This window comes from Microcaecilia unicolor, chromosome 3, assembly GCF_901765095.1.
Source record: "Microcaecilia unicolor chromosome 3, aMicUni1.1, whole genome shotgun sequence".
NCBI classification, from domain to species: domain Eukaryota; kingdom Metazoa; phylum Chordata; class Amphibia; order Gymnophiona; family Siphonopidae; genus Microcaecilia; species Microcaecilia unicolor.
Genome location: NC_044033.1, coordinates 213837805 through 213855740, shown reverse-complemented (window position 1 = coordinate 213855740; position 17936 = coordinate 213837805). Strand labels below are relative to the sequence as shown.

General features: G+C 47.1%; 1 protein-coding gene across 1 annotated transcript in view; it reads right to left on the bottom strand.

Annotated features, from left to right (window-relative positions):
- DDAH2 (dimethylarginine dimethylaminohydrolase 2) overlaps positions 1-17936 on the bottom strand; it is a 60881-nt gene that overhangs the window by 25116 nt on the left and 17829 nt on the right. Inside the window, exons 3-4 of the mRNA XM_030197441.1 lie at positions 6541-6640; positions 1858-1931 (exon numbers count right to left, since the gene is read on the bottom strand). Coding sequence (XP_030053301.1) covers positions 1858-1931; positions 6541-6640 — 174 coding nt within the window. The remainder of the gene's footprint in view (positions 1-1857; positions 1932-6540; positions 6641-17936) is intronic.

Here is a 17936-nt window from a genome sequence, read left to right as displayed (position 1 = left end):
CCTTTAGGGCCGTGCCACCTTCCACCGGCAACGCCGTTTTCTTAGTCACCGCAGTGATTAAAGAATCCACGGTAGGCCACAGATAGGCCTCACGTTCACTCACAGCCAAAGGATAGAGGCGGGACATAGCCCTAGCCACTTTAAGGCTCGTTTCCGGGACATCCCATTGAGCCGCAATTAAGGTGTGCATGGCATCATGCACGTGGAAGGATCTAGGCGGGCGCTTCGTCCCCAGCATAATGGCAGAGCCAACAGGGGCTGAGGGAGAGACGTCCTCCGGAGAGGAAATCTACAAAGTGTCCATGGCCTGTAAAAACAGGTTGGGCAAATCCTCTGGGCTAAAAAGCCGCGCTGCAGAGGGGTCATCCGCTCCATCCGAGCGGGGATCTATCTCCTCCAAGGAATCCGCAAAGGACCGTTGGGAGACCTCAGACACGCTGCCCTCATCTACATCGGAGGAGACAAAGTCCTCCAAGGCCTGGAAATCAACCCGAGGGCGTTTACCTCTGGGAACCTCAACCTCTTTATCAGAAGAGGGAGAAGGGGCAGCGTTGTGCATGAGGAAAGCCTGATGCAGCAGCAAAACAAACACGGGGGAGAAACCCCCCAGACTGTGCACTTCCGCAGCCTGGGCAACAGCCCTAGACGCACTCTCAACCGGCGCTCGCAATAGCGGGGGAGAGACATGCTGCGCATCCAAAATGGCGTCCGGCGCGAAACTCCGCGAAGGAGCCGCGCGGGAAGAACGGCGCTTAACTTTAGCCGCTTGTGCCATCGCCCAAATTAAGGGCGTTCATGGCATTAATGTCTCCAACCTCAAGGGCGGCCCACGAAGAAGCCGTCCGAGCCGCGTGGCCGGCCAAGATGGCGGAGGCGAGGAGCGGGGGATGGGCGTTTATGGCGGGAAAAAAACCGCCACGCCGGAGGAACGACCGGGACATTCATCGGTCACTAAACTGTCACCCATCAAGGGCGAATCAGGTTGTAAAACCCCCGCATCCCCTCTAGAAGCGCTCCAGCGATCCGGGGAGCGACCCTTTGCGCCCTCGCCCTCCGACGCCATATGCCACGAGGAGAAGAATCGGGGAACCCCCTGCCCGCTATAAAAGGGTAAAATTACCTGCTTGCCGCTCCGAGCTGTAACGAACTGGTGTCCCAGTGAGTAGCTGCAATGAACGTTTAAAGAAACGTCGAATTAAACGCCTTTAAAGACGTTTAAAATTTTTTTTTTTTTTTTTTTTTAAACGGAGCCAGCGGGAGGGGGGAGAAAAGGAGGGACCTGGCACCACCAGGTTTGCACTTGCTCAAAAGAGCCCTCAACCCCAGGCCTCAACAAAACCTAAGGATTAGGCTTGGAGGCCTAGCCAGAGCTGCTGCTGTGTGTGACCACCACCTGCTGAGATAGAGAACATACTGAGGAGTTTCCGGCAGCACATGACCACATATAGGGAGGCAAAAGTTTGCTCTCTATCTCCACCTGCTGGTAGATGGACACAACCCACCAGTCTATGGATTGATCAGCTTGATGATATGGAAAGGGTTATTTTACCAAGCTGTAAGAAAAAGAGCCCTGCGCTAGCGGCAGGGGCCATTTTTCCCATTCGCCAGGGCCCTTAAGCCCCCAGACACGCATGGCCATGCGGTAAGAGAACTTCCTACAGTTGGCAACGAATATTCTTTATTGATAAGACATCAACTGCAATTTAACACAGCCTAAACTTTGGGGTGAAATGCCACTCTGCAGTATACCAATAATAGGTTAAAAATAGCAGATCTATGCTGGGATTCCGAGCAGGACTCCCACGCAGCCATCTCCTCTCCAAATCATTAGTGAAGTAAATCTGGATTCCATCTTACCCTGAAGGCATCTGCCACCATCTCTGCTCCTCTGTGATTGGTCCACTTTGAGATGCCAACGAAAAACTCACGGCCTGCAGAAGACAGGGAGGCAAGCAGTGGAAAGATTTTAAAGCAGTTTAGTTTACTGTATTCCACCGAATAGCATATTCAACTATAGCCAACTAAGAGCCCTGTTTACTAAGCCGCACTAATGTTTTTAGCACGTGCTAAACACTAGACGCCCCAATATATTCCTATCGGTGTCTTTAGCATTTCGAAAGCGCTAAAAATGATAGCGCGCCCTTAGCGCTGCTTAGTAAACAGGGTCCTAAATGTCTTTAAATAATTTTAGTCCACAGCAGTCACGATTCCCCATAATGCTCAAAGATAGGACCATGTCTCTCCTCTTTTAAAGGAGGGACATTGGCTCCCAGTTCAACCCACATCAAGCACATGGTTAGCTAAGCAGCAGGGTGATTTATATCCCCAATTGTTCCCTTTGCTCCCCACAATCTGCTTTACGCCCTCTCTGCCCCGTATACAACTGGACATAACTAGTAATACAGCCGTCAACTATAAGAACGTAAGAGTAGCCATATACTGGGTCAGATCAATGGTCCATCTAGCACAGTATGGGAAAATTAGGTTCTTACCTTGGTAATTTTCTTTCCTTTAGTCATAGCAGATGAAGCCATTACGTATGGATTGTGTCCATCAACCAGCAGGGGGAGATAGAGAGCACTCAACTTTTCACAGTGCCTCATGGCCAGCTAGCTCCACTGCCTCTTCAGTATTTGAAGCTTCCAATGCAGTATGGCAAACCGCAATGGGAATAACATGAGCTTTCCTCACAGCGAACGATGGCCCCATAACAAGGGCATGAACTCAAAAGGAGGGAATGAACACATCCTCCTGGAGGGAATAAACTCGTCCTCCACTTTGTATAAACGGAGGGAATACTTGCATCCTCCTGGAGGGAATAAACTCATCCTCCAAAACATAAACTGGAGGGAATGGACTCATCCTCCTATAAGTGAACATGAATCCTGAAGACTGTTTTCCAACTTTCTCCCAAGGAAGGAACTTCAGGAAACAAGAACAGAACCTGAAACAGATTCACAGCATACAGACAATCATACAGGAGGGCTCATGGCTTCATCTGCTATGACTAAAGGAAAGAAAATTACCAAGGTAAGAACCTAATTTTCCCTTCCTTGTAATCAAGCAGATGAAGCCATTACGTATGGGATGTAACAAAGCAATCCCTATATAGGGTGGGAACAGGTCACACCAGGCGCTAGCACTTGTGCTCCAAAACGCACATCCCTCCTAGCAGCCACCTCCAGCCTGTAATGTCAGACAAAAGAGAGCTTAGAAGCCCATGTTACTGCACTGCATATCTCTTGAAGAGAGAGTGCTCCAGTTTCAGCCCAAGAGGAAGAAATCGCTCTGGTAGAATGCGCCTTAAAGGCTACAGGCGGAGACCGGCCGGCAAGCAGATAAGCTGAAAAGATAGTTTCTTTGAGCCAGCGGGCAATAGTGGCTTTATATGCTGGAGACCCTCTGCGAGGACCTGATAGCAAAACAAACAGATGATCATAGATCCTGAAAGAGATAGTAACTCGCAGATACTGCAGCAGAGTCCTGCGCACATCCAACAGGTGCAACTGCCCAAAAGATTCTGGAAACTCCTCCTTATCAAAGGAGGGCAAGAAAATAGGCTGGTTTAGGTGAAACGCTGAAACCACCTTAGGCATGAAGGAAGGCAGGGTCCGAAACGTGACCCTGAACTCTGAGAATTGCAGAAATGGGTCACTACAGGACAGCGCCTGGAGCTCTGACACCCGTCTCTCCGAAGTAATGGCCACAAGAAAAACGGCCTTTAGAGTCAAATCTTTCTCCAATGCTCGCCGAAGCGGCTCAAAAGGAGAAGCCTGCAGGGCCTTCAAAACTAGCCCCAGGTTCCAAGCTGGACAGCGTGCTCGCACGGAAGGCCGGAGCCGAAGCACCCCACTAAGAAACCGTGCCACATCTGGATGAGTAGCTAAAGACACGCCTTCAACCTTACCACGAAGGGAGGCCAACGCTGCCACTTGCACCCACAGGGAATTATAGGCCAAGCCTTTTTGTACACCATCCTGCAAAAAGTCCAGAATCGGCGAGACAGGAGCCCGCATGGGTGTGATCGCTTTTGAAGCACACCAAGACTCAAACTGGCGCCAAATCCTGGCATAAGCCACAGAATTGGAACGCTTGCGGGCCTGCAGGAGAGTGGAAATGACTGTGTTTGAATAGCCTTTGTCCCTCAATTGCGCCCTCTCAATCGCCATGCCATAAGACCAAAGCGGCAGGCGTCCTCCATGGCTACCGGGCCCTGTGAAAACAGGTTCGGTACCAGAGGTAAAGGAAGGGGAGCCTCCACTAGCATCTGACGGAGATCCGCATACCAAGGCCTCCTGGGCCAATCCGGGGTGATGAGGACCACTTCTCCTGGGTGCAGCCGAATCCGCAGGAGCACACGCCCTATCAAGGGCCATGGAGAGAACACATATAGTAGGCCCGGAGGCCAGGGCTGAGTCAAGGCATCCAACCTTGCCGAGCGAGGATCTCTCCGTCTGCTGAAGAAGCACGGGACTTTGGCATTTGAACTTGTCGCCATAAGATCCATCACGGGCTTGCCCCATTTGGCACATATCTGCAGGAATACTTCGTCTGCTAGTTCCCATTCTGCTGGATCGATCTGATGCCTGCTTAGATAATCGGCTTGCACGTTGCTCTGACCTGCAATGTGAGCTGCCGACAGAAACTGAAGATGCAGCTCGGCCCAGTGGCAAATCTGTTCGGCCTGCGCGGCCAGTGCTCTGCACTGAGTGCCGCCTTGTCGATTTATGTAGGCCACTGCTGTCGTGTTGTACGACATTACTCTGACAGCCAATCCTTCCAGGGTCACTTGAAAGGCCAGAAGCGCCTGAAACACTGCTTTCCGCCAAAAACGCCCTGATCGCAGGCCCACCCCGGAGGAATTACAAAACACTCTTACCTCACCGGACCGAGTATCACAGCTCCGGTCCTATAGAAGAATCAAACGAAAACCTCTGTTCCATTTTTTTTTTTAACGCTGTGAGGAAAGCAGAGGTAATAAGAACTCCGGAGGCTCAGATGAGTGGGAAAGGCAGGGAAAGGTGAACCAATGTGCCTGCATCCACTGAGTGGGAAAGGACAGGGAAAAGCAAGCTAATATGTCCACATCCACGGGGGCATGGGTAAGGCAGGGAAAGGGCTAACCTATGTGCCTTCAAAGTGAAGCTGCTATAGCCTCTAACAGCCCGGCTAACAACTGGCAAGCCAGGAGCCACCCCCAGGCAGATTTTTGATGGAGCTCGAAGAAGCTGCAGCCACCCTGCTTGGGGAGATAGAAAATACTGAAGAGGCAGTGGACAGGGTTGCCAGGTGGAAAATTTTTTTCCCACCCAAACCAGCCTAAATCTAGCCCAAAACCCGCCCAAACTCAAACCCCGCCCCTGACACCCCCACCCCCGCGTCATCACCCCGCCCCCGCAGTCATCAACCCCACCCCCGCCATCATCGGCCCCGCCCAGAAGTCACTAACCCCGCCCCCCGCGGCCGAAAAAAAACGCCTAAAAAACCGCCCAAAAGACAAAAAAGAAGCCCAAAAAACCGCAACCCACCGCGGGCAAAAATTTCCGCGGAAAACTGCCCAATTGGGTGGTAAAACCGCCCACCTGGCAACACTGGCAGTGGAGCTAGCTGGCCATGAGGCACTGTGAAAAGTTGAGTGCTCTCTATCTCCCCCTGCTGGTTGATGGATACAACCCATACGTAATGGCTTCATCTGCTTGATGACAAGGAAAAAGAGGATAGCAAGAACAGATAAGATTGTTTGGTGATCAGTACGGACTATGGTGTTATAGTGTCGCGGAGTTCAGGTATTTAAGCTACTCATCCATTTTTTAGCCCGTCTTGAGATTTCCTCCTCTACTTCCTCTGATCATTCCTTCCCGCCCTTTTTACCTATTCCTCTCCTACAGTTTTTCCACGATTTTTTTTATAGTAAACTGCCCTGATGTGCTGTGCATGACTGGTGGTATATCAAGAACAAAAGCAGTCTCAGGGCCCCGTTTATTAAGACGCGCTAGTGTTTTTAGCACGCGCCTAAAATTAGCATGCTAAACACTATAGATGCCTATATATTTCTGTGTGTGTCTTTAGAACGCAGTAAAAACGCTAGCGCGCCCTGAGCGCTGCTTAGTAAACAGGGCTCTCAGTTTGCAATGGTGCTTAAAATCCAGGCAATGACATTTGAAACCACTTGTAAGTCTCTAAGTATCAGACTATACACACTGGTCGTCATCCAAACAAACAACACGAGAGACAAAACTGCAAGTGTTAAGTCATTGTGGCTGGGGTGCAGAGTACAGCAATGTACTTCTAAGTAGCACTGAAGCTCCTGGGGAGAAGCTGTAGAAGGGTAATAACACCATATACAGTAGCTAGCTATGTCTGAAGGCTGCTTTGGGAGAAATTAGGAACCAGAACACAGCTTTTGCTTTCTAATCTATTGCTGCTCTGCAGGAGCTTAGCACAAAAGATGAGACTTGTTTTATTTATGCAAACTTTCAATAGGTGGGAACCTATAGAAATGTAAGCTGCTTCTTCCCACCCAAATGCAGTTACACATACCAGTGAAAAACACATCACTCCCATCCAGCGTGGCCTCCTCATCTGTGACCTCTGTCACTCGCAGCCGAAGTTCCTCCAGGACACTCCTCACCCCGTCGATCTATCACAGGAGAGGACAAAGCAAGATTACTGGGCATAGCAGCAGCCTATTTATACAATTTATAACCCACTTATCAAGAAACCATAATCAAGGTGGCTTAACATACTGTATTGATGGCAGATGGTCCATCCAGTCTGCCCAACAATCACATTCATTATCAATTTATGATTAAACCAACAATATTATTAACATTTTACTTGCTAAATTCAACACAACCATGTATCTGCTCTCTACCGGATTTGGCAAACGCTGTTACAGTACTGTGTAAGCCACATTGAGCCTGCAAATAGGTGGGAAAATGTGGGATACAAATGAAACAAATAAATAAATAAAAACTTAGCCTTCCCCTCTCCCACTGAGATACACACAGTGCATTTTTTTTTCTAGCAAAAAAGGTGCCGGTACTCAAATGCTAGGCCACCCTTCAGGGGTGGGGTAATCACTGATGGACCCACCCCACAACGGTCAGGCCCCCTGCAACTAGTCACAGAATCTATGACAAGGCAGAACTGGTGTTCAGAGCTTGAGTTCTTTTATTAAAACTTGGGGTTCATAGGTCAATTTTAGCAGACAATGGAAAAGGTGCTGGTACTCAGTACCCCCAAGTAGCCTCTCAAAAAAAAAAGCCCTGAATACACAGCACCCACACTCTTAGAATATGATATGAATGTGGTATAAAATATACATTGACCCCAATCGGTCTTTTTGCCATATTTGGAAAACAGACTGTAGAAGTTTGTCCAACATTGGCTTCGCTCCCCAATTACCAAGGTTTGCCATCCAAGCCCACTCCAGCCCATCCAGATCTGTCTTTCTGTAGAAGTCAGCCCAGCACTGGCCTTACTTCCCAACTACCTCTCATGTCCATCAAGACACAGCTATGAGGTCATTTAAAATTACAATACCATCCTCTTTCTATTTAGGGATCCTCTGAATCTCTCTCACATTTTTGGATCCTGTCACTGTTTGTCTCCACCTCTTCCCCTGGGAGGATATTCCAGGCATCCACCACCCTCTCCACAGAAAAGTATTTTCTGATCTTACTCCTAAGTCTACCATCCTGCAACTTCAATTCATGTCCTCTGGCATTTGCAGAAAAAAAAAAAAAAAACCCCAATGGAATAAATACCAACAAAACCACCCACCAGGCCAGCCTGTGCCCTAAAATTAGTCATTCAACCAAACCCATTCAAGTACTAAAGGCTTCAGTAAACAGAAAGCACTTCAGACCTTTCTAAAGTCTTAAACAAGACAACTCTGGTTCATAAAATTATCTACGGCGAAGCCCTGGGATACATGACAGACCTCATAGACCTACCAACCAGAAACACAACAGGATCAACACGAACATGCCTAAATCTCCACTACCCAAGCTGCAAAGGACTCAAATACAAATCAACCTACGCATCCAGCTTTTCCTACGTAAGCACACAACTATGGAACGTATTACCAAAAGCCGTGAAAACAACGTATGACCACCTAAACTTCCGGAAATCACTAAAAACTAACCTGTTCAAAAAGGCATACCCTACCGACCCAACTTAAATGCCTGAACCCTGCAACACAACGAAACCAAAGCTCGTAATGGGCATATAATAACTTTTCCTCTCTATGATTCCCTAATGTGTCTGTACACACAAACCTTATTCTACCACAACATTACTATATTTGTTCATACCAGAATTGGTCAACGCCTTTATGGTACTATGTAAGCCACATTGAGCCTGCAAATAGGTGGGAAAATGTGGGATACAAATATAAATAAACTCCTTCCACAGCAAAACAGGCAATGAATTCCACATACGCATCTGTGTTGTGGCCAATCCCAGCTGCGAGTCTGGCGTGGCCTAATGGTTAGTGCAGTGGGATCTGGACCTGGGGAACCAGGTATGATTCCCACTGCTGCCTAACGGTCAGCAGTGGGTTGAGATCCTCGGGAGCCGGGTTCGATCCCCTCTACAGTTCGGTGTGACCCTGGGCAAGTCACTTAGCCCTCCATTGCCCCAGGTACAATATACTTAGATTGTAAGCCCATCCGGGACAGTGTAAGTACCTGAATAGTTATATATGTAAACTGCCTTGATTTGTGCTTCAATAGAAAGTGGTATATCAAAAATTAATAGACTTAGACTTAGTCTGGAATCACTAGCAAAATTAGTCTCAGCTTAACCCTAAATCACCTTAAAGAAAAATTGATGCAACACTTAACAAAACAAGCAAAAGTCCTAACAAATTTACGCATCTCAGAAAAACCTCACTGTGGGGTTCTCCACCATCTGAAGAGGATACAAAGTGGTCCCGGGCACAATAATCCAAGCCTCCAAACACCGGTGTCTGGAGCACAGTCAAAAAAGTCGGTAGGTGGTATATTTCTCTACCACCACAAATCACTGAGGCTTATAAAATCTGAGCCAACCACAGCTCTAACCTGCTTGGGGCTGAATTCAACCTCCTCAAGTCATACACCACAAACGCCGGGATCCTAAATTTCCTCAATTATCACTTCTGTACCTACTCCAGGGTGCGGAATACAACCATCCCATAAAAGCTTGGTCTTAGCATAATTCAACACCATCCAATACTTTCTACCTGTACCAGGATTTGTAAACACAATCCACTAAAAAGTTTAGCAAAGGCTGCGGATAAGAGATTGAACACAGCAGATACAGAGGAACCCCAGAAACTAAGGGGTCCTTTTACTAAGCCGCTTAGGCGCCTAAGCACACCCAACGTGTGCCAATTCGGAACTACCGTGTGGCCCGGCTGGTAATTTCATTTTTTACGTGAACCGGAAAATTTCTGGCACGCGGCGCTAACCGGGCGGTAATCGGCATTGAACGCACGCTGATGATTACCGCCCGGTTAATGTGCAAGACCTTACCGCTAAGTCAATGGATGGCGGTAAGGTCTCAGGCCCAAAATGGACTTACGCCAATTTTCATTTCGCCGCAGGTCCATTTTCGGCTACAAAAAAAAAAAAAGGCCTTTTTTTGCAGGTGCGCTGAAAAATGAACCTGTGCGCATCCAATACACGCGTCTACACCAGCGAAGTCACTTTTTGCCGCACCTTAGTAGAAGACCCTTTAATGACTTCCACACTACAGATCACATGGGTATGAACAAGCAAAAGAAAAACACACACACACACACAAAAAACCAACAATTCCATACCATCTTGGAAATGCACAGCCCCTTCACAGCAGTTGCAGTAACAACTAAAGCATGAAATGTAGCAGTCTTGCTGAACCAAATCAAAGCTGTTCTGGTGGTATTACCAGGGCTTTTTTTGAGGGGGTACTTGGGGGTACTGAGTACCGGCACCTTTTCTATTTTCTGCTAAATTTGACCCATGGTCCCCAAGTTTTAAATGAAAACACCAATTCTGCCTTTGTCATAGATTCTGTGACTGGTTGCAGGGGGTCTGGCTATTGTGGGGTGGGTCCCTCAGTGATCACCCCACCCCTGAAGGGTGGCCTGGCATTTGAGTACCGGCACCTTTTTTGCTAGAAAAAAAATGCACTGGGTATTACACTGTTCAAATTCATCTAGCAAGTTACACAAACAACCTTGACCAACCACAAAGACAACTTACAGGTGGAGGGAGAAGTGTGTTCTCTTCCAGTCTAGTTAATATAGCTAAATTTGAAAAAAAAACAGACAATAATTGACACTATCCAGCTTATCTAAACCTTCCTTTAACGGTGGCAGTACCATCTCACATCAACAGAATAGAAACAACCCCAACCTTCAATGACGCAGTAACAAACGAATCAGAGAAACCTTTTTCTTCACTCAACGTGTAACTAAACTCTGGAAATTTTTGCCAGAGAATGTGGTAAATGCGGTTAGCTTAGCGGGGTTCAAAAAAAGGTCTGGACGGCTTCTTAAAAGGAAAAGTCCATAGACCATTATCAAAATGACTAGGGGAAAATCCACTGCTTATTTCTGGGATAAGCAGCATAAAATGTACTGAACATTTTGGGGATCTTGCCAGGTATTTGTGACCTGGATTGGCCACTGTTGGTAACAGGACACTGGCCTTGATGAACCTTTGGTCTTTCCCAGTGTGGCAATACTTATGTTATGTACAAACAAATACTTCCTTAAAAAAAAAAAAAAAACGTTTTGAACTTATGTCTGCCCTGGAATTTTAAGACACCCACCTGTCTAACTGCCTGAAAACAATGTATCACCTGATCCAAAGCAAAGAACGGCGACCAAAATCATTAAGGAAACGGAACAACTCTCATATGAGGAACGGTTAGAAGGTTAGGACTCTTCAACTGGGAGACAGCTGATGGGGGATAGGATAGAGGTCTACAAAATTCTGAGTGCAATAGAACAGGTAAGCATGAATAAAACTGGGGAGAAACCCATTGATGAGGGCCTGTTGAGTTTTCATCGGCCCCCCGATCCCCCCCCCCCCGACCAGTAATGTCCAAACAAACCATGCAAGTAAATGGCCTTCCCTTCAAAAATTAGCAAATGCACCTGCCATGGGCACCAGCTCTAGCCCATCCATCAGTCCAAGACCAGATCCTCCACCACCACGTTTAATTCACATGTACGATTGGCTGGGACAACCGACAATAAAAGCTGGCGTAACTTTTAAAAAGGAGATACAGCAGCTTTTAAACTAGAGGGGGGGGGGAAGCCGACACTCGCCCAACAGCGCATGTTTCGGTGTGGAGTATCCTTGAAGGATACTATTGAAAGAGGACATTTAAGGAATCGCAGTAGAGCAGTTTCAACAATGCTGACAGTATGCCAGGTGTGCTTAATGAGAGAGCATGATAAAGGATACGCATTATCCCCTTCAACTTCCAAGCAGCTTGTAGATCAAAGGAAAAAGCACAATTTGAAGTGCCTGTATTCAAATGCTAGAAGCCTAAAAAATAAGATGGGAGAGTTAGAACATATAGCACTAAATGATGAGGTAGATATAATAGGCATCTCAGAGACTTGGTGAAAAAAAAGATAATCAATGGGACACTGTGTTAACAGGGTACAAATTGCCCTATGTTGAGGGAATTGAGTAAAAAAAAAATCCTATATAATAATTCTCACCTCCAACATTCTGTGCTTGGAACCGTGGCTCCCTGGAGGTGGTCTGCTAGGCAGACGCGTACTGACGTCATGACAGCTGATTCCAAGGCAAGGGGAGGAGTACCCTACTCCTCCCCCTGCCTCGGAATCATCTGTCACCCCCCGCGCTACGGCCCCCTCGACCCCCCCCCCCTGGCCCGCCGCCGCAATTGTGGACTACCTGTGCTGACGGGGGACCCAAACCCCCGACAGTCAAAGTGCTGTTGTGCCCTTCGTGTTGCTTCCTCAATCATCTTCTCTGGAAGTTCCTCTGCGTGCGTCTGACGTCAGATGCACGCAGAGGAAACTTGCAACGTGAAGGGCACAACAGCACTTCGACTGTCGGGGGTTTGGGTCCCCCGTCAGCACAGGTAGTCCACAACGGCGGCGGGGGGCGGTCAGACACACGCAGAGGAACTTCCAGAGAAGATGATTGAGGAAGCAACACGAAGGGCACAACAGCACTTCAGCTGTTAGGGGTTTGGGTCCCCCGTCAGCACAGGTAGTCCACAACGGCGGCGGGGGGCGGTCAGACACACGCAGAGGGAACTTCCAGAGAAGATGATTGAGGAAGCAACACGAAGGGCACAACAGCACTTCAGCTGTTAGGGTTTGGGTCCTCCGTCAGCACAGGTAGTCCACAACGGCGGCGGGGGGCGGTTTTCGGCAGGCCGGGGGGGGGGGGGGTCGACAGGTTCGCGGAAGGGGGGGTCAGATGCACGCAGAGGAACTTCCAGAGAAGATGATTGAGGAAGCAACGTGAAGGGCACAACAGCACTTCGACTGTCGGGGGTTTGGGTCCCCCGTCAGCACAGGTAGTCCACAACGGCGGCGGGGGGCGGTCAGACACACGCAGAGGAACTTCCAGAGAAGATGATTGAGGAAGCAACACGAAGGGCACAACAGCACTTCGGCTGTTGGGGGTTTGGGTCCCCCGTCAGCACAGGTAGTCCACAACAGCAACGGGGGGCCGGTTTTCGCCGGCAAGGGGGGGGGGGGGGGCGAGGGGGCCGTAGCACAGGGGGGGGGGAGAGAAATTGCCTGCCTAGGGCCCGTTTCCTTGCCTTCAGAAACGGGCCTTTTTTTACTAGTAAATAAATAAGCATTCCACATGACACAGATAGCAGCGTGGAATCATTATGGATAGAAATGAAGGAGTATTCTTGTAGGGCTATACTACCGTCCGCCGGGACAGAACGAACAGGCAGATGAAGAAATATTTACAGAGATTAGGAAAGCTGGCAAATTGGGAAATGAAATAATAATGGATGATTTCAATTACCCCGATATTGCCTGGATAAATGTTACATCAGGGAGTGACAGGGAGATAAAATTTCTAGATGTAATTAACGACTGCTTCTTGGAACAACTGGTCCAGGGACCGACGAGGGGGGTAGCCATTTTGGATCTGGTCTGTGCACCTCACTTCCCTACTTGTCCACACAAAGACCTCTGAAAACAGTAAACCATGGTAGATTCACTCAACTCCTGGGCACCACTTCTCACAATAGAGTGATCTGATCAAGAATCGCTTCTGTACTTATAGGATTAGCCAACTCCCAAAACACTAACAACAGAAGTTAGATGAGCTTATTGGCATCAACTCTCCCATGACACAACCCAACACTTGAATCAACGGGCAGCCAGCCCATCTGACCTAGCCCCCCTGAAAGTGTGGGGGTGGGGGGGGGAAACACAACCCACAACATGATCTGATCATGGAACCAGATGACGGGAGAATCAACCACCGTAATTTGCCTCCAAACCATTCAGATGCAAAGAACCACCACCAAGTCAAACGTGTGGCCTCATGCGTCTGCTACCACAAGCTGCTTAAACATATTACGTAGCAGTAATGACTTACCCCACCCAAGGATCACGGACCACTTCCATATGCAAATTAAAAATCAACCATGATGACCAGACAATCTAAAGGAATCAACAACCCAACTAAACACAATGTACCCAACACTCGCACATCAGGTGGCTGATACACCGCAAGGGCATTACTCATTCATCTCAGCTACTGCCCCTTCACCACCCTCATCGAACTGTGCCTGAACTAACCGCTTCCCCAAACCAATCCTCTAAAAATCATTACACCACCCCTATGTTGACCAACCCTTGGTTGATATACATAGGTCTGCCCGGGAAGACATGTTCTAGTGCATAAGAGGTCAGCAGCAGAACGCCTAGATTCCAGTGGTCAACCAGCCAGACAAATGTGGAGAGCCAAGTCCTCTCATTTGCTCTTTATTAGGCAAAGTGTTGACAAAGCAGATGCATACTCAACCTCAGAGGCACCTTCAAAATGGCTGTCTTAACATTCAACAAAACTTGACGAACAGAACATCCCAGGAGCATCTGAGACTTCCCATGGACCAGTGTTCTTCAGTGCAAAGCCCAGGGGCAATGCTGACCCTAGGAGACCTCTGGTGCGGCCCCCATCTTCATTCTTGCTTTTTTTTTTCCTGCTACTCTCTGTCTCTCTAAGTTCATAACGGAAAGAGGGAAGTGGTTGAGGGGGAAAAGTTTACATGCTTGAAAGTGGAGTGGAGGAGTAGCCTTATGGTTACTGCAGTGAGCCGAGATCCTGGGGAACTGGGTTCACTTCCCACTACAGCTCCTTGTGAACCTGGGCAAGTCACTTAACCCTTCACTGCCCCAGGTGCAAAAAAAAAAAAAAGCCTTAGTCTGTAAGCCCACATAATGTGTACAGTGCTGTGTACATCTAGTAGCGCTATAAAAATGATAAGTAGTAGTAGTAGTAATAAGGACAAGACCATTTCTTAATAGTGAAGAGAATGCATTTGGAAATGGTCACAACCTTGAGGATACATCCAATAAAGAGTTTGAAGGCTGATGGGGTAGATTGTCAACGACATACTGACAAAAATCTCCAAGTGCGGAGAGCTCCATGACCCCACGGGACTGCACAACAGGAGAGGAAGACGGTGGGAAAAGGATCAATAAATCTTCTTAAGCATTAAGATTCTCCTTCCTGTCTCTGGAGCCCGTGGTCCTTTTCCCGCTATCTTCCTCTCCTACTGACACATACTGGTCCTCAAACGGGAAGGTATTTGGCAGCTCTCCTTCATCAAGAGAGTGACTTACAGATGTGTTCTATGCTTTTCCTGATCCCAGTGTAATGGTTTGAGCTGCCGACTGGGAACCACAGAAATCAGGATTCAAATCCCACTGACAAACCTTGTGACCTTGGGCAAGATAATTAACCTTCCACTGCCTCAAGTATAAAAACTAAATTTATCAAATGGTGAATCCGGGCACAGCTGAAGTACCAGTGGTTCTTCGTGAGTGTCTTGACTTTGAGGATTTGTCGTCGTCAAAAACTTTAGAGGATGCAGGAATGGTATTTTTTAGAATACCATCAAAAATATAAACTTTACCTACAGCTGCAATGCACAGAGCAACAAAGAGAGCAACATATACATTTTGAAATAAAAGAAGCCTCAAGCCTCCAGGGTCACCCCTTCAAGAATATACAACTATCATAGGCTTCAAATAAAGGGGAAACATAAGTACATAAGTATTGCCACACTGGGACAGACCAAAGGTCCATCAAGTCCAGCATCCTGTTTCCAACAGTGGCCAATCCAGGTCACAAATACCCGGCAAGATCCCGAAAAAGCTCAATACATTTTATGCTGCTTATCCTGGAAATAAGCAGTGGATTTTCCCCAAGTCAATTTAATAATGGTCTATGGACTTTTTCTTTAGGAAGTCGTCCAGACACTTTTTAAACCCCACTAAACTAACCACCTTTACCACATACTCTGGCAACGAATTCCAGAGTTTAATTACACGTTGAGTGAAGAAACCTTTTCTCCGATTTGTATTAAATTTACTAATTTGTAGCTTCCTCTCATGCCTCCTAGTCCTAGTATTTTTGGAAAGAGTAAACAAACGATTCACGTGTACCCTTTCCATTCCACTCATTTTATAGACTTCTATCATATCTCCCCTCAGCCGTCTTTTCTCCAAGCTGAAGAGCCCTAGACGCTTCAGCCTTTCCTCATAGGGAAGTCGTCCCATCCCCTTTATCATTTTCGTCGCCCTTCTCTGTACCTTTTCTAATTCCGCTATATCTTTTTCGAGATGCGGTGACCAGAACTGAACAAAATAGTCGAGGTGCGGGTCGCACCATGGGCCGATACAAAGGCATTATAACGTCCTCACTTTTGTTTTCCATTCCTTTCCTAATACCACCCAGACAATGAGAAAACAAAACCTAGAAGGAAAATTCCCTATCAAATACTATAGTCCAACAATGTGCATTGTACATCACAGCTCAACTACTCAAGAAAAGTTCCCCCAAAAATCTCTCAGATATAATCCCACCCCCATATGAAAAACTCAAAACACATCGGGGCAAACAGCAGCATTTAGCTTGCGACGTCTGGCTTTCCCCTTTATTTGAATCCTATGATAGTTGCGTATTCTTGAAGGGGTGACCCTGGAGACTTGAGGCTTCTTTTAGTTCAAAATGTATATGTTGGTCTTTGTTTTGCAGCTATAGGTAAAGCATATATTTTTGGTGTGATTTTGCCTTTACCTTCCCTGTTAGTGGGTTATTTTTAGAATACCCTCCAGCCCCTCCCTAACCCGCTGCCCTGAAAATGGCTCAAAATGCTGCTCTACACCTATAGAAAGTGAAGTTAATGCCTTGAGCGAGTGCCTCACAGTAAATTAAGTAGACAACTGGCTGCTTTTTTTGACACTTAAGCTAAGCCAGATCTGGTTTTACCCCAGTGTATGCTGGGACTTGTAGTCAATATTCAGCCACAACTGTCAGCTTTGTTTTGGTTTTGTTTTACCCAGTGTATGCTGGGACTTGTAGTCAATATTCAGCCACAGCTGTCAGCTTTTTTTTTTTTTAAATTACACACACCAACTTGGCTTGTGATACGGAGCACATTTCTCCCACCTGCTAAAAAGGCTCCTCTCACCTTTGCTGCCGTTTGCTTCATGTCTACTTGCTAAATCTCTCTCTCTCTCTTTGCCTATGCTATCATATTTGACTACAGAGTTCTATTTTCACTCTTTCTAAATTATAATTTTTGAAAACGTCTTAACCACTTTAATGCGACTCTACTAAAGGCACCCAGAAAGGACCTAATATCCATAAAAAATATCCGGATATTCACTGCCTCTATCTGGATAAAGTAGTCAGTACCAGAACTCAGTCCACTCCAGACTTCAGAATATCCAGTCCACTATCTGGAGAAGTTCCGGAACCACCTTGGCTCCGCCCAGCACAGTACCACAGTAGATGATGGCAGATAACGACCTGTACGGTCCATCCAGTCTGCCCAACAAGATAAACTCATTTTACATGGTATGTGATACTTTATACCCAAGTTTGATTTGTCCTTGCCATTCTCAGGGCACAAACCGTAGACGTCTGCCCAGCATTCCTCTTGTACTAAGTTCTGAAACTAATGTCGAAACCCCTTAAAATTTACGCTCCAGCCCATCCTTATCTTTTCAGTCACGATCAAGGCGTAGACTGTAGAAGTCTGCCCAGCTCCCGTTTTGTTTCCCAATTATGGGCGTCACCACCCAATCTCCGCTAAGATTCCTTAGATCCATTCCTTCTAAACAGGATTCCTTTGTGTTTATCCCACTCATGTTTGAATTCCATTACCTTCTTCATCTCCACCACCTCCTGCGGGAGGGCATTCCACATATCCACCACCCTTAGGTATGATGCGAAACTACATATGCATACTCGATCTTGATTTCTCCTTGCTATTTTTAGGGCACAGACTGTAGAAGTCTGCCCAGCCCTGGACATGCGCCCCAACTACTGAAGCCATCACTGAAGCCCCGCTCTAGTCCATCCAAATCTGTCCAGCCACAATCAGGACACAGACCGTTGAGATCTGCCCATCACTGGCTTTGCTTCCCGATTACTGAAGCTGCCAACTAAGCACTGCTAAATGTCGAGGTAGTCTAAGGATACTCAGAAGCTCTATCTGGACTGTGCTGCTTAATATCCCAGTCAGCAATATTTATCCAGATAAGTGCTTCTGAATGTTGACCAGTTACAACTGCAAGCACCTCTGGGAACAGGGAAATGCCCACTGCATCTAAATGTTAACAGCTTTGAGCTGCGACCAAAAAGGCATGAACTAAATCCAAAAAAATCATTCCTGTGATAGATTTAATAGCATGCGTTCACAGCCAACCT